This window comes from Hyperolius riggenbachi, chromosome 4, assembly GCF_040937935.1.
Source record: "Hyperolius riggenbachi isolate aHypRig1 chromosome 4, aHypRig1.pri, whole genome shotgun sequence".
NCBI classification, from domain to species: domain Eukaryota; kingdom Metazoa; phylum Chordata; class Amphibia; order Anura; family Hyperoliidae; genus Hyperolius; species Hyperolius riggenbachi.
Genome location: NC_090649.1, coordinates 208,107,704 through 208,128,168, shown reverse-complemented (window position 1 = coordinate 208,128,168; position 20,465 = coordinate 208,107,704). Strand labels below are relative to the sequence as shown.

General features: G+C 42.3%; 1 protein-coding gene across 8 annotated transcripts in view; it reads left to right on the top strand.

Annotated features, from left to right (window-relative positions):
• The window catches only part of LRCH3 (leucine rich repeats and calponin homology domain containing 3), a 189,886-nt gene that overhangs the window by 125,453 nt on the left and 43,968 nt on the right, over positions 1-20,465 (top strand). For 5 of the 8 annotated variants that reach the window (XM_068281290.1, XM_068281293.1, XM_068281291.1 and 2 more), the window contains 8 exons: positions 766-883; positions 973-1,112; positions 1,431-1,507; positions 8,813-8,896; positions 10,773-10,824; positions 11,453-11,578; positions 13,169-13,213; positions 19,476-19,529. In XM_068281290.1, the coding sequence (XP_068137391.1) occupies positions 766-883; positions 973-1,112; positions 1,431-1,507; positions 8,813-8,896; positions 10,773-10,824; positions 11,453-11,578; positions 13,169-13,213; positions 19,476-19,529 (696 nt within the window). The remainder of the gene's footprint in view (positions 1-765; positions 884-972; positions 1,113-1,430; positions 1,508-8,812; positions 8,897-10,772; positions 10,825-11,452; positions 11,579-13,168; positions 13,214-19,475; positions 19,530-20,465) is intronic. The other 3 variants (XM_068281292.1, XM_068281287.1, XM_068281286.1) reach the window with 2 other exon arrangements.

Below are 20,465 nucleotides of genomic sequence, written 5' to 3'. Positions count from 1 at the left end.
CAGAAATGTACCATGTATCCCCAGCATTAAGTTTAGCATGACAGCCAGGCAACTGGCATTGTTCATACAAGAATTAAGTTTGCTTATTCTCCCAACATCATCCCTTTTCAAAAATCTCAACATGGAAAAACGTTTGCAGATTGTCATGTTTCAGTGGTGTGGGGCACCTTCTGCTCACCCCCCCCCCCCCCCCTTTTTATGTAGGATAAAGTTAACCCAACATCACATCTGTACAATGATTATAGGTAAATTGTCACCTAAAGTGATTCTAATGAGGTTTATCAGTTTATCCATGGTTGTTTTATAGCTTTACACTGTAGACTCTTAACAGTAATTTTAAAAATTAACATTTTTACACAAGGTGTTTTTCTGTTTGTAGTACTGGATAGGTGAAATTTGTTAGTTTAACTTTTTTCTTTTGGAAGTTTTGACATGCTACTTTTTAACGTGAACCTTAACTGTGAAAAAAAAATACTTACCTCGGGCTTCCCCAAGCCCCATGCAGCCGTCCTGTGCCCCTGCCAGTCCTAGACTGTCCTCTGGTGTAGCCGACTCTCCCTGGCTACACGCATCCTTGTACGCGCTATCTTCGTGAAGCGCGTGCTACGCAGGCACAATGCGAGGTTTCTCTTACTGCACCTGCGCAGGATGCGCTATTTAAGACTGTCTTCTTAACTGTACACCTATACTAATTTACAGAAGCTTAATTGGAGAATTGCTTTAGAAATTGGATAGTGAATATATTAATTGTTCTCTTCAATTAAGACTACAGATGAATTCACAGACCTTCCTATGCGGACAGCAGATCCCAGCAAAGATCCGAGGTTGCGGAGAGACAATGTCCAGGAATCTCGGGGCAGTGTAGTCATTGCTAATGGAGTAGGTAGGTACTTAGCTTAGGAAAAGTTGTTAACAAATAGAACACTCCACTAGGGCAGGCATTAAGATGGGTGTTTTGTTTTGTTTTTCCAGCAGAGCATGACCTGGATCAGATTGATTACATAGATAGCTATGCTACAGAAGAAGAGGATGAAGATGTAAGGCAATCCAAAGGGGACAGTTTAAGTTCACAGTTTATGGCATATATTGAGGAGCGGCGGGCTACGCACGAGGTAAGGGACATTTGAATGAGTATACCTGTTTTTTGTACAGAATAACTTTATAATCCAGTCTAAATTAAACCTTTTTGTTTTAACTTTTGTATTATGTAGCAAAATAAAACATTGTTTTCAAGCAGTTACTTAATTACACTTTATTAGTTCTAACTTATAGAAATGTAAATGGATAAAATATGAAGGTTAATTTATCTGAATAAATAATAGCATAGTACTTTTGTGTTTGCGAGTGTTCACTTTCATACTACCTCTACCTCTAGTACTGTAGCATTTATGTTGCCAAACTCAGTCTTACTCTTCTGTAATCATTCATAGGGCTCACCTTTAAAACAAAGTCCAGCAAGAGACTCTCACAGATTGGAAGATGGAAGACGACAATTATTCCAGAACAGGTGAGTTGCTAGTTCTGTGTACTGAGGAGTGTGGAGATTTTTACATTTGGGAGATCAGACAAACCTTGCACATAAGCACATGGCACAGCAAAGAGGGCAGGACTTTATAGTGTACTCACACCTCAAGTAAAAGGGATACTCTTTTCCTGATGATTAGGTGTTCATTTTTTGTCAGAAGGAAAGCCGTGTTGTGCTGAAGGCTTTAAGTAGCCCATCTATGTTAGATTTGAACATCAATCTCTAAACCGAAATCATCAGTATAGAATGGTGCACCGGCGTACCTACCGGGGATGCGACCCCCTCAGCCGCAGGGCGCCCGGGGCTGCTCTGGGGCCCGCTCACTGTGCGTAGGGGGAGCGCTGCTCTGGACCTTCCAGCAAGGTGCTCAACTGGCCGCAGCGTCTAATAGACGATGCGCCAGTTCTTTCCCCGCAGCCCCGCTCCAGCAGCCTGCATAGTCTCCGGCAGGCAGAGCAGGGCTACGGCAAGATGGCCGCCGAAGAAGCCCTACACTGGAGACTATTTGTGTCTCTAGTACAGGGCTTCGGCAGCCATCTTGCCGTAGCCCTGCACTCTGCCTGTCAGCGCGGGAGATGTGCTGCAGGAGGACTCGGGGAGCTGCGAGCCAGATGCCGGGAGAGGAGAAGACTTCTGTCAGGTAAGTGAATTGTTTTTTTTTTAACAGGTGCATTTTTTTTCTAGTTTCTGCTGCCTACGTTTTTTTTTTTTTATTTCAATAATCTTTATTACATTTTCCAATATCAAGAGCGATACATATGATAACATACATCCTACTAGGATATCCGAGGTGACTACAGTTTGTTATACAGACATACAGACATATTATGAAATACTTTGCGAACCCATTTCTAATACCAGTGAAGGCAGCTAATACTTGGGTCTGTGCTTATAAAACATAAAACCTAACCTTATAAACTAGATGTTTGAGCAACTTTCCCAAACACCTTTACATTCTACTAACTACTTATTTTATCTCTCTGTGTTTGTTGACTTTAACTACATGCGTTGACCGCCTTGCTGTTGTGTCATTTTTGTTAGGCGCTATCTGCCAATTTGCTGTGCACTATTGAACACTGTAACATCCCAGGAACTTCCAAAACCTGGTACCTGCTGCCTACGTTTTGATTTTCAGGTGTCTGCTGCACACATTACGATTTTCAGGTGTCTGCTGCCCACATTACAATTTTCTGGTCACTGCTGCCCACATTACGATTTTCTGGTCACTGCTGCCCACATTGCGATTTTCTGGTGTCTGCTGCCCACATTGCGATTTTCTGGTGTCTGCTGCCCACATTACGATTTTCAGGTGTCTGCTGCCCACATTACGATTTTCTGGTCACTGCTACCCTCATTGCGATTTTCTGGTCACTGCTGCCCACATTGCGATTTTCTGGTGTCTGCTGCCCACATTACGATTTTCAGGTGTCTGCTGCCCACATTACGATTTTCTGGTGTCTGCTGCCCACATTACGATTTTCAGGTGCCTGCTGCCCACATTACGATTTTCAGGTGCCTGCTGCCCACATTACGATTTTCAGGTGCCTGCTGCCCACATTACGATTTTCAGGTGTCTGCTGCCCACATTGCGATTTTCAGGTGTCTGCTGCCCACATTATGATTTTCTGGTGTCTGCTGCCCACATTACGATTTTCTGGTGTCTGCTGCCCACATTACAATTTTCTGGTGTCTGCTACCCACATTGCGATTTTCAGGTGTCTGCTGCCCACATTACAATTTTCTGGTCACTGCTGTCCACATTGCGATTTTCTGGTCACTGCTGCCCACATTGCGATTTTCAGGTGTCTGCTGCCCACATTACGATTTTCAGGTGTGTGCTGCCCACATTGCGATTTTCAGGTGTCTGCTGCCCACATTACGATTTTCAGGTGTCTGCTGCCCACATTGCGATTTTCAGGTGTCTGCTGCCCACATTACGATTTTCAGGTGTCTGCTGCCCACATTGCGATTTTCAGGTGTCTGCTGCCCACATTGCGATTTTCTGGTGTCTGCTGCCCACATTACGATTTTCTAGTGTATGCTGCCCACATTAGGATTTTCTGGTGACTGCTGCCCACATTGCGATTTTCTGGTGTCTGCTGCCCACATTACGATGCGCTATGTGGATGATGTATTTTTTCTTTGGACAGGGTCCCTGGAGGATCTCCATCGTTTTGTATCTCGTTTGAATAGTAATTCTTACAATATTTTTTTGACCTACAAGTCAAGTGATACGGAATTAGAGGTTTTGGATGTTCGAATTAGGAGGGAGGGTGAGAACATCTCAACCTCCACATTCAGAAAAAGCACTGCGGGCAACACGCTCTTACACTATCAGAGTGCCCACTTAGCTTCACAGAAATCTGCGGTCCCCATAGGACAATTCTTGCGCCTTAGGAGAAATTGCAGTGATACAGATACATTTAAAAAGGAGGCGTTGGATTTGAAATTGAGATTAAAAGCTAGAGGCTACCCAAATAAACTCCTAAAGTCAGCCTATTATAGGGCCCTTAAGACTAATCGCAATGACCTTCTAATCAAGAAACCGCGTGCTAATGTACAGTTCCATCCCAGACTTGTTGCCACATATGGTCCCCATTGGAATAAATTTAGGGACACCTTGCAGCGTTTTTGGCCAATTTTACTAAATGATGCAAAAATAGCTGGAATAATTGGACCACGACCCTTACTTACAGCAAGGCGAAACAAAAATCTTGCAGATATTCTTACCCAATCAGAATATAAAAGTAAAAAAAGTCCTTTCTACAAAAACGTAATGGGATGACACCCTGTAAAAAATGTTCTGTATGCCAATATGTGGACAAAACTGACACTTTTACTAACTTTATAGGAGATCGGACATATAACATTAGGAATCCCGTTGATTGTTTGAGTACATATGTAGTTTATCAGTTGACCTGCCCCTGTAACAAACATTATGTGGGTAAAACAGAAAGGGAACTGCGTACTAGAATACAGGAACATGTAAGGTCTATAGTGGATTCAGCAAAGGAGGAAAAAAGAGACAAAACCCCAATAGCCTCACACTTTGCTGAATTCCACAACTCAGATCCAACTGGCCTAAAATCTAAGTCTATTTATCGCTTGGATCCGGGTATGAGATACTGTAATATGAGGGCCCAACTAATCAAAAAAGAAAGCTTTTGGATATACCAGCTAAAAACCTTGGTGCCTTTGGGGCTAAATGTCGACCTAAATCTAAAGGTGTTCCTGAAAAAGAATTTCATATTTAATGGGATCATTATTTAACAGATGTGGTGCTAATTCTGGGATGTTTATTTTACCTATTATTACCTTTGATGTAAAGCTATGTGAATGCATAGAGGTTGTTGTATCTGTTTTTGACCACAAGATGTCGCCATAATACAATTGTAGCTGTTACCCGACCTCCACCACTAGATGGTGTCTTTTTGGAATAGAGCCAATTTGACGGCCCGATATAAATTCAGGGAGGCTGGGATAGCTTACGTGATGATGTAGCACGTCCTGATGAAGCTCCGCCGGGCGGGACGAAACGCGTAGACGTCACGCTACGCAATACGTTAGTGGGAGCCGTGGTTTTGACCGACACAGGCCGCAGCCATTACCGCATGTGAGAGCCCTGTTTGGGCGTCAGCTTGGAGCCTTTATGAGCCGCTTCTACTTTATGCAGTTTGCGATATCAAGCATCATCACCGGATCAGATAAGTGTACTTGCCAGTATGCATGGGATAATGACTACCATATGAGTGCCTCCAGCTGCCCATGTGTGGCATTGACTATACTGCTCCACACTCCAGGTGGCTTGTTGTGACTGTGATTTCATCAGCAGTTCTCTGAAAAACAGTTTGGCTGAGTTACTACAAATGCGCCACATAGCCACCAATGTTTGACATCAATGGTTGCAGATCTACGCATATCTGGTTGGCAGTCCCGCATACTGGTGTATCCATGTGGAATGTGATGGATGTTTATCACAGATTTCCCTACACATTGCATTGAATGGGATCTTTACACGTGTTCTGTTCCGGACAGCATCATTCTGCTACAATTTCAATAATCTGCAAACTGTTTACGGAAATTATATCGTCTTAAGAACTTTGCTCTGTATGCAATGACGCAACGGGTTGCCGGCATTATAATAGGAGCAGTGTTGTCCTATCAACCCTACTGTGACAGGCCTTGGCTTTATGGACATATGTTCAATGCTATTTTTTGAAAATTGCCTTTTGCTGTTGCAGATCTATGAACTCTTTATGGCTCCAACTGGAATATTTCCTGTACAATTACTTATGCGGTTCTGGCTTTATGTATAACCAGTGGTCTAGGGCTGTTGCTATCGGTCCCCGGTCTCCCTATATCCTATGAATAGCATTTTTTTTGATCATATTGGTCACACCTTTCTATACTCTGTGAGTGGTTATAACCATATTTACATGTAATATTCTGGTTTCCTCACAGTGCACTGGTTAAGGGTGTTCCCAATAACTTCACCACCTATTAGACTGAATACAGGGACTGAATTCTTATGGTTGTGACACAGGTAGCCACACATATTGACCATATTGGTTGCGCAATTTTTTTGCCCTCTGTGAGTGGTTATGACCATAATCTGACAAACACCAATTGGGTCTCCTCACGGGAGCATGATACTGGCGTTGCCAAGGGTTAAAAACACCGGTTGCCTTAGCCTTTATAGGCAAGTTTTACCGGATGGTCTATTGATCTACCTCAGATTGGGCCCTACACAATCTGTCACCTTAATTGTGTTTCCCTCTGATCAGCTGTGTGTGACCAGTCCTTAATAGTTAGATGTGACCTGATCTATAATTTGAGAAATTTGCTATTCAATAGGGACTCTCTCCTACTGTCCTTGACAGTTGCAGCACATAGTATTTAATTTAATAATACACAATTTGTATGACAGGTTAACCCCTGACATGCTTTGATTCTATATGTGTGTGCCTTTTTAAATATCTACAATAAAGTGCAGTTTTTGAGCAGCATATACTGGTTTTTGTTCTCTGTTTTGGTTTTGCATATACTGTTTACCAGTGCTGGTACCTGCACATAAGGCTACACCTCACATTATCTAACTCCTGTTTTTTCTGTTTTTCTTTACCTAGATGTTCTTTGCATAGTACACACTTTCAACCACATAACCTGAGCAGTTCATCTGTGCAATAAGTTTTAATTAGTTTAGACTTTTTTTTTTCCTCTTAACCATTTCAGCCCGCGGGGATTTTTTACCTTATGCATCAGAGCAATTTTCACCTCCCATTCATTCGTTAATAACTATCACTACTTATCACAATTTATTGATCTATATCTTGTTTTTTCTGCCACTAATTAGGCTTTCTTTGGGTGGTACATTTTTGCTAAGAATTATTTTTTTATAAATGCATTTTAACAGGATTAATAAGAAAAAAATTGAAAAAATTCATTATTTCTCAGTTTTCGGCCATTATAGCCTTAAAATAATCCCAACTACCATAATTACAACCTATGTATTTTATTTGCCCGTTTGTCTCGGTTATGACACCATTTAAATTTTGTCCCTATCACAATATATGGCGCCAATATTTTATTAGGAAATGAAGGTGCATTTTTTCCGTTTTGCGTCCATCACTATTTACAAGCTTATAATTTAAAAAATGCTCGTAGTATACCCCCTTTCAAATGCATATTTAAAAAGTTCAGACCCTTAGGTAACTATTTGTCTTTTTTTTCCATTAAATTTTATTTGGATAATATTTTGGTGTGGAAAATAAACAGTTCATTTTTAATGTTATTATATATGTAAATTGTAATGTAAAAAATATGTAGCTGTAGTTTTACTATTTGGCCACAAGATGGCCACCTTGAGTTATTTCCCTCCTTGTGCTTCTCGCTAAGCGGAAGTACAAGGGAGATGCGGAAATTTTTACGTGCAGAGAGACTGAAGCCTCTTGTAAGAGCGCTTCGGTTTTTCTGCTGGGGACATTGATCGGTGATCGGGAACCATGTTCTCGTTCACTGATCCCAGGGCTACCGGGGGACACCACGGGGGCACGCGCACGCCGGAGCAGCACCGCAGCAGAGCAGCCACCCGGACGTGAGCTTCACGTCCGGGTCGGCAGAAATAGTTAATGGATGCATGAGCCGAGCAAAAAAAAAAAGTTTGATTCACTTGGAGCTTCTTCCAGCCCCTAGAAGTCTTTGTCATTCGTTGCAGCTCTGCTCTCAGCCACTCGTCAGCTGTTCCCTCGCCACTTGTCAGCTGTGCAGAATGCTCCCAGTTACGGGAGTGTGTATGTAGCGTGTACGCACCCATTCATGCGCAGAAGAAGCCAGTTCGCTGGCCATTACGGAGGGAACAGCTAACGAGTGGCTGAGAGTGGAGGAACGATGAGGGACACAGACTTCTAGGGGCTGGAAGAAGCCCCAGGTATTTTTTGTTTTTTCTCTTTTTATCTTGGCTCATGTATCCTTTAAAGACTGTCCTCTCCTCACATCAGATTGCATGTGATTTCTGTGATTAGTTATGTATAGCAGTCACATGACTTGGAGAGCACCATATGACTTCTCCTGTGTAACCTATCTACAGTGTAAGGCCTGAAACACACCAGAGGAGGTTTTTGAGCGTTTTGAGTTTTTAAATCTGCTGCTAATGTTATCCTATGTGTCTGTGCACACTGGAGCAATGAGGTTTTGTAAAAAACCCCATAGCATTACATTGGGAAGAGCTTTTAGAGGTTTCAAAACCTCTTCCCAATGTAATGCTATGGGGTTTTTTACAAAACCTCATTGCTCCAGTGTGCACAGACACATAGGATAACCTTAGCAGCAGATTTAAAAACTCAAAACGCTCAGAAAAACTCCTCTGGTGTGTTTCAGGCCTTATTGCAGGTTCCACAGCAGCTGTGTGGGATGTTAGCATGCAGTAACTGTGCACCGGTTTTTGGCTGAGAACAGATATCTGCTCCATATTAAAATGGTGCACTAGTAGTGAGCAAATATACGTTTTTGGTCTGTATAGTAAAATTCTATCATAACCGAGAAAAGCATTGCTATTCTTTTTGAATACATTTAGAAAAATACATTTTTGACTTTTATTTTAATAAAATATTTGCCTGATTATTAGTAATTAGAGCTTTGCATATCTATGCACTCATAATCAGATGCTAGATTTTCCCTCATGTTTTTTAAGCTTCATTTGGTTTTAGTGTAAACATAAATACAATACCACAGAATCTAAAGGCATACTGTGTTTAAATAACTGAAATAATTGCAATATGTTCTCTGCAGACCCTCAGATGAACTAAGAAGACCAGAGTCTCTAAGTTTAACAAATAACCAAAGGCAACCATCACCACGCAGGCAACTTGAGAGGTAACCGCATTAAAGAATATATGATTCAGTAATACAAGTCTACTAGACTACTAATCATTGCATTGGGAGAGATGCACTATAGCTGCAGACATATAAGTACACCACCAGGGAGCTGGTCTGCAAAGCAATCTTTTAATAGACCCAACTCTTTGGTAGCATCGTGACAAATTGTTAGTTTCATACTGCTGACCACAAGTTTTTGAAGTATATTCTGTCAATTTCTTAAATGGCTGTTAATATACCATTTGGGAAGATTTTAGTCATAGCAGTCTTGTCATGTTGTAGAAATTTTGCCACATTTCTATGATATACCGTATTTTCCGCCGTATAAGACGCACTTTTTCTCCCCAAAAAATGGGGAGAAAAAGTCCCTGCGTCTTATACGGCAAAGGCAGGGAAACACAGGAGGACACCAGAAATGGCATTGAAAAGTACCGGAGGGAGACAGGGGGCACACAGGAAAGACACAGGGGGTACACAGGTGAGGACATGGGGCACACAGAGAGACAGTGGGCACATAGGACACAGGGGGTACACAGGAGAAGACAGGGGGCACACAGGAGATAGTGGGCACATAGGACACAGAGGGTACACAGGAGAAGACATGGGGCACACAGGAGAGAGACAGTGGGCACATAGGCCACAGAGGGTACACAGGAGAAGACAGGGGGCACATAAGAGAGAGACAGTGGGCACATAGGACACAGGGGGTACACAGGAGAAGACGGGGCACATAGGAGAGAGACAGTGGGCACATAGGACACAGGCGGTACACAGGAGAAGACAGGGGGCACATAGGAGAGAGACAGTGGGCACATAGGACACAGGGGGTACACAGGAGAAGACATGGGGCACATAGGAGAGAGACAGTGGGCACATAGGACACAGGGGGTACACAGGAGAAGACAGGGGGCACATAGAAGATAGTGGGCACATAGGACACAGAGGGTACACAGGAGAAGACATGGGGCACACATGAGATAGACAGTGGGCACATAGGACACAGAGGGTACACAGGAGAAGACAGGGGGCACATAGGAGAGAGACAGTGGGCACATAGGACACAGGGGGTACACAGGAGAAGACAGGGGGCACATAGGAGAGAGACAGTGGGCACATAGGACACGGGGTACACAGGAGAAGACAGGGGGCACACAGGAGAGAGACAGTGGGCACATAGGACACAGGGGGTACACAGGAGAAGACATGGGGCACACAGGAGAGAGACAGGGGGTACACAGGAGAAGACATGGGGCACACAGGAGAGAGACAGTGGGCACATAAAAGGCCACAGGGGGTACACAGGAGAAGACATGGACACATGAAGCACACAGGACACGTGGGAGACATGGGGCACTCAGGAGGACACTTGGGGGAGGTCATGTACAAGATGCTCCTGAAATATGGACGCACCAGGTTTAGTATATATATATATTTTTCCCTGGTTTTTGCCATCTAAATCTAGGTGCGTCTTATATTCCGGAGCGTCTTATACGGCGGAAAATACGGTACTTATGCTAATGTATTTTCACAGTAGTCTTAGGGCCCGTTTCCATTGGCGTTTAGGATGCGAGTGCTTCCGGTCGTCACACAAACAACCAGATGCAACGTCCTGCGGCTTCCCGTTGGCGTCAATGGGGATTGGGTGCGTGCTGTGGAGAACTGCAGCATGCTATCCATCATTTTCAACGCGTTGCATAGTGCCGGATCGCGGAGGTAAATTTGCATCAATGGAAACCACTCCATTGGCGTGAATTGGTTGCATTTTGCTAGCGGTGATCGCACCGCATGTAGTGGAAACGGGCCCTTGGTGCTGCTATTGTTTTTATTACCTGAGAGTAAATGTTTGTTTTTGTTTTTTATCTTCAATATCTAGGTCTCAGTTGGATGCTATGTATCTTATTGCTATGTCCAAAAGTCCCAGTCAGGTGTGTAATGCTCGAAATTTTGGTTATATACAAAATTTTACTTTGTCTAAGAAATGATATTCCTCAAATATCGTCTCCTCAGCGCTACGTAATATGTTGGTGCTTTATAAATACAATAAATAAAATAAATATTGTTGATGTTACCACAGTTAGGACCAGCTGTAAGCTCCTTGCTCCCCATCCCCCCCACCCCCAACCTTTTTAATGAATGCCATTATCTCAGAGATGCAGGTAATGTGATTTGCATAATTTCCCCCCCTCCCTCGTTTTGATTACTGTGGCATTGCTCCCTCTCAGTTCCTACATGCTTCTGCATTGTAAACTGCCTTTCCGTTAAATGGTAAGGCCTACTACAGTACAGTGATATTTAGCAGCAGGTTGTAATATTTAAACAAGCATTGTGCTGTGACTGTCTTTGATACCCATGAAGCCAGGATAGATGGCCAGTAACCATTACTAGATTAATTTTAGGGAGTAGGCTGCATTTAGGATGGATGTATTTATTCTTTAATAGTCTGATTACTGTAGTGTATATTTAAGTACTTTACCTTTCACTAAAATGTGTTTTTAAACCTCCTTTAAAACAGCACTATCCAATTCTCTGACATAATTGCTCTGGGTTTTGTAGGCACATTCACAATTACAGCATAGACCAGATTTGGTGGAAAACACCAGAAGGGAGGCTCAACTGGCGGCGCAGCAGTACGATGAGGAGAGGAGGAGGGACAAGTTAATACACACAGACTCTTCAAAAGTAAGTCGATGTCTATTACATTTTTGTGGTGAATGTGATTCATAATATGGGGGAATAATCTTTCGGGTTAGTAAAATTGTTACCATCACATTGTTGAAGTTTTTGGCAATCAAAATGGCATTTGGCAGTTTTAATTTGTTTTGTTTTTTATTTAAATAGTTTCCATATTTAGATTAACTGTTTTGGTAGATGCCTAGAATGAAATCATTACTAACTTGTCTGTTTTGTCACAGACTTGGAAAGGCTGTAATGAGGGCTTGGAAGACAAGTCCCTATCTTCTTTACAAGAGATTCAACAATAAAGCTGGCTACATGCTTCATCCTTTGTCTTTCTCCCACCACCCTGTTCTTTCTTTTCAACCAAGGTCAATACTTTGAAGCAAGGGTAACTACTAGAGGGTGGGAACGGAGAGAGATGTGCAAAACCATGCACAGAATGAGAGTCAACACTTGGGAGTGTGGACAAGGTTGACAGAACAAGAGGGGAAGCAGTACTGTCCCGTCCATCATACTCCCATTTCCCACATAGCTGCTTTTCACGTTCCAGCCTCTTTCCTCTTCCTCCCACTTCCTTTCCCCCTTGTCACATCACCCCTTCTTCATTCCCAGCCCTCCTCCCACTTTCTATATTCCAGCTTCTCCCCTCCCTACAGTAGCTTTGTCCGAAATAATGTTATACAGACTCGTTCTCAGTTGTATCTTGGAAAAATACCAGCACCTCCATCATCATAATAATAATGATTTTATTAGATGTACAGAACCTTGTAAATCCAATGTTTCAATCAAGGCTAAGGTTCAATAGGCCAAAAATTGGTCTATTGGCCTATTTAAGCCTTTGCCTTGATTAAAGGGCCCAACATGGTCCCAAAACATTGGGTTTACAAGTTACATCTAATAAAAGCATTAATATAATTAAGGAAACGCTAGTATTTTTTTTAAGACCGGTGATGTCATCCACTTTTTTGAAGGACTATTGGCTTAGACATAATGGCGCATATGCAATAAAAACATTTTCATGAGTTTTCTTCTAGGTGATGATTTGAATATTGTCAATAAAATGCCTTTTAAGCCACCAGCAAGCAAGAAAATACTCAAAATAATTTTGATAGTACTTTTTACCTACTTTTTGGTTCTTTTTCGATTACAAAATGCTGAAAATGTATTTTAAAAAGACGTTAAGAAATTATCTCCTAGGAGAAAACTCAGGTGAAAAAGTGACTTGCATATGGCCCAATATGTGCCAGACATCCCTACACTTAACAAACCCTGTGTTCCGGAAGTCCTGATGCTGCCATCTGTTGTTGCCTAGGGCATCGGATGCGTGCTACAGATATCTGCAGCATGCATCCAATCTTTGCAAAATCAGCATGCACTGGAAACTACTTCATTGACATGAATTGGCATCAGTTTGGATGCGATGTGTATTTGAAGCTAGTGGAAACGGACCCTAAATCATTTTGTAAGCTCTGCACAGATATCTTGTTCAGTTTAATACCAATTAACTCTAAATAGGATTCTGCAAGTGTTACCTCAGTGCAGATTGCAACTTTTACAGTACATTTAATAATTTGCTTGTTTTATTTTTATTAGCAAAAACCATTGAGCCCAGAGAAGCAGAGCCCATTGGATAATGAGGTATGATATGAACCTGTTCCATGTTGAAAGCTATCTTAGTATTTCCTCATGTAGAGCCTGCTAACATTAACACACCAACAGACTTACTTAAAATAAACCGTTTCTGATCATCTGGCAACCAAAGAAATCTTATTTGTAATTGATCTTCTGTCTTTTATGTAGAAAAGTGCAAACTGGTCCCTCCGAATGCAAGTGTGGCCATTGGTGGATTGAGAATTGAGCTTTTTTTCAGTCTTCGTTATGTCAGTACTTGCAGAAAATGGATGGGTAGTGGAAAGCTTCAGAAATATTGGATATTAGTGTAACTAATGATATCTGAAGTAGTAAGTACCGTATTTTCTGCCGTATAAGACGCACTTTTTCTCCTCCAAAAATGAGGAGAAAAAGTCCCTGCGTCTTATACAGCAAATGCAGGGAATCCCCGACTTACGAACACCCGCCGATACGAACCGCCGATACGTCGGGGATTCCCTGCATGTAACTACCTGCTGTGTCGTCTGCGCTGCCCCTATGTGTTCCTGGTTCCCCCGTGTGGTCCGCTGACTCGTGCCCCTGCCTGCTTGTGTCCGCTCCCGCAAATGTTCTCTACCCTCCCCGCAATTATGCTCCAGCCCCCCCGCTCGTTTCAGCCACCCTCCCCGCAATTATGCTCTAGCCCCCCCTGCTTGTTTCTGCCACCCTCCCCAATTGCGTGTACGCTGCCCCCGATATCCAAATAGCCGCCGCAGTCTTACTGTATCAGCGGCTCCCGGGATCGCAGCCCTGTGGTCTCCTGTCTCATCGCTCTAGTGATGGCTTCTGCAATGCGCGTCATCAGCAGAAGCCATCACTAGAGCGATGAAACAGGAGGAGGTCACATTTTTCCCTGGTTTTTGCCCTCTAAACCTGGGTGCGTCTTATATTCTGGAGCGTCTTATACGGCGCGAAATACGCTAAGCTATGACTACTTTAGTGGAATCCACTTTTGGATTTATTTTTTTTTAATGGGGCATCTTTGAAAGGCCTGAACAACTATGCTCCTAAATACATGGCTTGCAGCCTTGTCAGCCAATGCATATAAGAGGGTATTCACAGTAGAAAAATAATTCCAGGAGCAACTCGCTATAGCATTAAAATTCCAAACATTTAATTCGATTCCTCATAAAACTTAGCAGGTTAACCTGCTAAGTTTTATGAGGAATCAAATTAAACGTTTGTAATTTTATTGCTATAGCGAGTTGCTCCTGGAATTCTTTTTCTACTGTGGATACTGTATTATGGATATTTGCTAATCCGGATGTTGCACCGCTTTTCAAGTAGTATGGCAGGATGCTGGTGTGCACTCTTCTGCTCTCTTTGTTGATGTACAATCCATATAATGCTGGGTACACATTATGAGATTTTCTGGTCGATTTACCGTTAGATTGATTATTTCCAACATGTCCGATTTGCTTTTCGATCGATTTCCGAGCATTTTCCGTGCACTTTAATAGGAAATCGATCTGAAAATGCTCGGAAAACGACCGGAAAGCAAATCGAACATGTTGAAAATAATCGATCTGACAGTAAATCGACCAGAAAATCTCATAGTGTGTACCCAGCATTAGAGGCTGTTGCAGTAGTCAAGATGAGAGACACTTAGTGTGTAGTAGAAGTGGTGGTCTTTGGGGATTGGAGGGAGCGTATTTTGGAAATGTTAGTAGGAAGTGGTAGGATCTTGAGGGGTTTATAGAGGTGTGGGGTGCAAAAGAGTACAAAGTCAAAAGTGACATCAAGATAGTTTACCAGTTGGGTGGTAAAAATACTTTGTGATCTACAGTTGAGTAGATGCCAGGGTAAAGTTTGGAGGGGTTGGGGTGAGATGGAGAAAGAATTGTTTTTTTCAAAATTGAGCTTCAGGTACCTGCCACCCTCAACCATCCATGATCAATGTCATGAAATGTCGTTCAGATTGTGGGAAATAAGCCAGGGATAGACGGGTTAATTTGGATGGGTGTCTACATAAACATCATGGTATAAAAATGTAGGAGGATATGAATTTGCCAACAGAGGACTGTCGATCCTTGGGAAACAAAAACTGGTTGTGGGAGAGAAAAGCTACCACTGAAGAAATTAGAGAAGTTGCTATTTTTATGAATAAAATAGATCTTGGCAACACGTTTTATATGGACCAACAGTCTAAAAAGAAAATTAGTTTTTATGATGGTTTGTTTTTACTGGTGACCACTTCATATAAGCATGCAGGAGACTGCAAAAGCTGTACTGTGAAGGCTTCCTGGAGCTGATGTTTCAAGACAGCCTGACGAATCGAACATTCCCTTTATATTTAAAGCAGAATACTTTATATCTAAAAAATAAAAAAAACGTATAACTACCGGTATGCTATATGAGTGACATTTTAGCTAAGCTTTGTAGCTGGCTACAGGACTGTCCCAGCCCAAATGTACTCTTTGTTAGCTCTAGTTATTTGCACCTGCATTGGACATTTGCAGAATTTCTATAGAATCATGCAACCACAACTGCTACAAAGTCTGTCATGAAAAAAGCACTTTACTTCGATACACTTCTAACATTTACATGTTGCTCTGATTGCTTTTAGTATTTGTCTTGTTTAATCCTGGGTTTAATGGGGTGTTAAAGAGACACTGAAGCGAGAATAATTCTCGCTTCAGAGCTCATAGTTAGCTATCCCGCGGCTAAACGGGGGTCCCTTCACCCCCAAACCCCCCCACACACACACACACAAAATCAACGACCAAATTGGTCGTAGATTTTGCTGCTCCTAGAGGCAGGGCTAACGGCTGCAGCCCTGCCTCTAGTCGCGGCTATCAGCGGCGCATCGCCGCCTCTCCCCCGCCCCTCTCAGTGAAGGAAGACTGAGAGGGGCGGGGGAGAGGCGGAGATACGCGGCTGATAGACGCGCGTGAGGCAGGGCTGCGGCAGTTAGCCCTGCCTCAAACAGGAAGTAATCCCCCGCTGCACGGAGGGGATTTCGGGGGTAAGGGACCCCCATTTAGCCGCGCGATAGCGGCGTTTTAGCAGGGGCACACATGCCCCTGCTAACTATGAGCTCTGAAGCGAGATTTATTCTCGCTTCAGAGTCTCTTTAAGTGTCAGGTGGCACATGTGAAATATTGTATATGATTTTATAATCTACCTCTGAGTGGACCTGATGGGTTTGGTCAGGGGTAATTGGGATTTCTGTAAATTAAGTGCACATTGAGATTGATTTTACAAAAGTGTGTAGAAGGCTGAAGAAATTATATAGTAGTTGTGCATTCAGGAGCAGGCGTAACTGGAAGATGCTCCTAACATTTAAAATTCAACATACTCCTGGATAAGCAGATAATTCCATGTTAGGATAATTCTCTGTCTTACTGGGGGGCGGAGCGGTATGTGAGTGACTTCACATAGCGGACAGGGTAAGTCTCCCGTTGCTTGGCCAAAGTGATCTGCCAGGAAGGCTTGCTGGTCGGGGGCTGCCGTACACACACTGGATTATGGGGAGAGGTGGTCGTTATTGGCCACCTTGGCCGGGTTTCATATGTAGTGTGACCAGGTCTTTATGTTGAAAAAAGGTAATTCTCTGTTAAATGGAAGGATTTTAGCAAACATCCCACATGATTAGTTTGACATTGAAAGTGACCTGCAAATAGTAAACGATAAAGGCATGGAAGTTTGGTAATTATCTGCTGACTAACACCAGACCATATCACACTTGTCTGGTGATGAACATAAATATAGTACAAAAAATGGGAATGTGCGATGTACTGCAAATTATTTAAAGAAAACCTGAACTGAAAGTTAAGTCAAAATAAACATGCACAAGTCATACTTACCTCCCGTGTACTCTACTTATCAATCTCTTTCTCCTCTCCTGCATTCTGTTCGTCCACTGTGATCAATGAAATTCTCTGTCCTCCATTTTGAAAATGGCCATGACCCCATAACCGCTTTCTGATCAGCACACAGTTAAAGGATACCACAACCGAACGGTTGTGGTAAAATTGACTGCAGCACTGTATAGGGTATAAAGAGTACATACCTTCCGTGCCTCCAGCCCCCCTCCGTCTGCCACTGTTCTTAGTTTATCAATGCCGGTGTCTGGCGACTTTCCTGAGCCTTACCCCGGACATACTGCGCCCTGTGTGCACAGTATGTCCTTCACCCTTGCTTCTGGCCGGCGCATAGTGCGAGGCTCAGAAGCATGCTGACCCCTTTCTGCTGCGTGTGCGCTCCATTACACCAAGCGTCACATGCTAATAATGTGACGCTTGGTGTAATGGAGCGCACATGCAGCAGAAAGGGGACAGCGTGCTTCTGAGCCTCGCACTATGCGCCGGTCAGAAGCAAGAGGGAAGGACCTACTGCGCACACAGGGCGCAGTATGTCCGGGGTAAGGGTCAGGAAAGTCGCCGGACACCAGCATTGATAAACTAAGAACAGCGGCAGACGGAGGGGGGCTGGAGGCACGGAAGGTATGTACTCATACCCTATACAGTGCTGCAGTCATTTTTACCACAACCGTTCGGTTGTGGTATCCTTTAAACTGTACCATCACCCACTTGAGCCATAGGGAAACATGGACACATCAGTTCTCCTCTCAGCTATAACTGACAGCAACTGATATATTTCAGTTCTCACAAAATGTTGTCAGAACTGGAAGGGATCATTGTCAGAAGAAAATGGTGAGCTTGTGAGAGGAAATGATGGCAAGGTAACTATGTAATGTTCATTTGAAGTTACCTCATGTGTTTATTTTAAATAATTGTACTTTGTACAGGTTCCCTTTAAGGTTTTTTTTGGGGTGGGGCTACACTGTTGCAGATATAGTCTCATTGGTTACCTTGGGCAAGTGTTCCTCTTTAGAACCAGGTTTTGCATCAATCTTTGTTAATCAGCCTCACTTTGACATTGGAAGTGCCTCCTGTTTCCACCATCACTGCAAGATGTCAGTAAAAGGAGCAATAGGTGCCATAAAGTACTCTGCTTTTTTGTGAAAAAAAATCTGGTAAGGCCCCCTTTACACTTAATCGGTTGCTCTCAGTTATAACTGAATGAAAGAAAACTGATTTTCAAAGTAATGCCCATGTTTTCCTATAGCACAGTTCAAACTTAAAGTGTTTAACTAAAATCTTCTTCTCAATGCACTGCTATGGAAAAAACGCACACTAACGCATAGCAACTGATTAAGTGAAAACTAGGCCTAATTAATGTGAATGAAGCATTTTTTTGTATACCAGGGATATGATGCATGGCACGAAGATCCATTGCACCTTTCAGCACCTAGTTGTTTTTGTAGAAATAGTTCTGGGTTACTGCAGCATCTCTCCCTTTTTCATTTCTTCACAGGGTACTATTAATGAATTGTGCTATGTATGCAGTTATTTATCAGATCTTTATACTGTAAAATGAATTATATACATATGATAATTTTAGGCTTTTAAACATCGACTTTGCTGACTTATTTAATTGTTTGGAGAACTTTCACAACTATTTAGAATAAATCTCCATACTGAGGTTTGGAAATGATCATTTTTGCTTTGATCTGACAGCAATCATGGCATCCCATCCTTTAGAGACAGCTGTGCTGTGGGCAATAGCAGTTGTCCATGTTGGAATTTCTCACCAGTTTGCTGCAGTTTTCCTGAAGCAGGTTGACACTGGCTGAATTCACTTTTTCCCTTCCTTTGGAAATATATGCAATCTTGGCCCTTTTATCAGTGGCCATACAGAAGGTTGTTATTTGCATTTTACACATCCAGCCAATAACAGATCTATTACGTGGCTTTGTTTCATGACCTGCTATATTTAATTGGAAGAAATTGCACAAAATAAAGCAGCTCCATGATATTATGATACAGGTCTCATATTAATATGTCTAAAAACATCATAGAGGTTAGTGCTTTACTATCAAATGCTTTTTGTTCTGCTGTTTTGCATATGTTTGATATGGATCTCAAGAAAACAGCTGATGCGGGTATGGTTTTATTGTGCCAACTAAGGAATGCTTTGTACCTCTGCACCTCACTGGTTTTTCCAGAAACATCACTGTTAACCCTTATTAGCATTTTATCTGATGCACATTCTGTTTCTTTCCAGTTTTCATAGGATGTGTCACATTTTGTCATCATCTATCCTGTTCATTATCCATGAATAGACCAGTCCCCTTCCATGCGTGCTGCCATCCAGTATCTCTCAGCGTTGCACTTTATCCTCTTTTTATTGTTTTTACCATTGTGTGTTATTGACATTGCTCCATCTTTCCCTACCTTCATCTCAGTGTTCCCTACCATCCAGACGCTCCCAGCACACAGATGATAGTGCCCTCTTAGTGGTAAGAACCCTGCATGGACATATCTAGCATCTTCAGCATGACACAATCCCACTTCAAATCATTTTGTAGCTAGTGCATGTGAAGAGCATAAACCATGACTTTTTCCTCAGGTTTCTGACTTGTAAGATGTCATATTAGCCAGTTGTCCAACTACACACAATAGGCAACGCTAAAATGTTTAACATTTGGGGATGCTGTCATTTAAAAGTTTGTATATTTGCCAGATTCCTATTTATGTATCGCCCTTGATGTTAACAGCAGCTTGTCATATCAATCAAGACCTTTACTAAAAGTGCTTGTGGCACAACACATTTGTATAAACGGAGAAGGGGTTAGAAGATCTTTACCAATTTCTACAGTAATGTGTGTCCTTATTGGAAGGATGGAAAATATGCTCTCTGCTGGGGCTGCAGTTTCTGTTTTAGAGATGCATGGCCTTTTCTCCTGGCTTATTAGTCTATTCTTCATAGAAATGTGTATTAGTCTATATGCAGTGTCTTATGTCAAGGTGTATATGTATGCATGTCTTTCAGCCAGGGAGTTTAGATTGTTAGGTGCCCAGTGCAGTTTACTTCAACAGAGCGAATGGGGGAACATGGATTACATTTGTAGGTTTAAGCACCTCTTGGAAAAAGAAAAATGTTAGTACGGAGAAGGGTTAGAGCTTCCTTCAACTTTTTTTTTTTTCTACCGTGGAGTGTTTGGGACAATTGTTTTACGTTTCTATTCCCAGGAGCCCTGTAGCTTTAGTGGCAATTAGATGGGTAGTATATTATCCTAAAATGAAAATATTAGGAGGAAGGGAGAGGCAGATTAAATGTAGTCTTTGATTCTCTAGTTTGGAGGTGTCAAACTGAAATATACAGTGGGCAAAAAATAAAAACCTAAACCTAAAGTCGAGGGCCAGCATTGATATTTACTAAAAAAAAAAAGCAG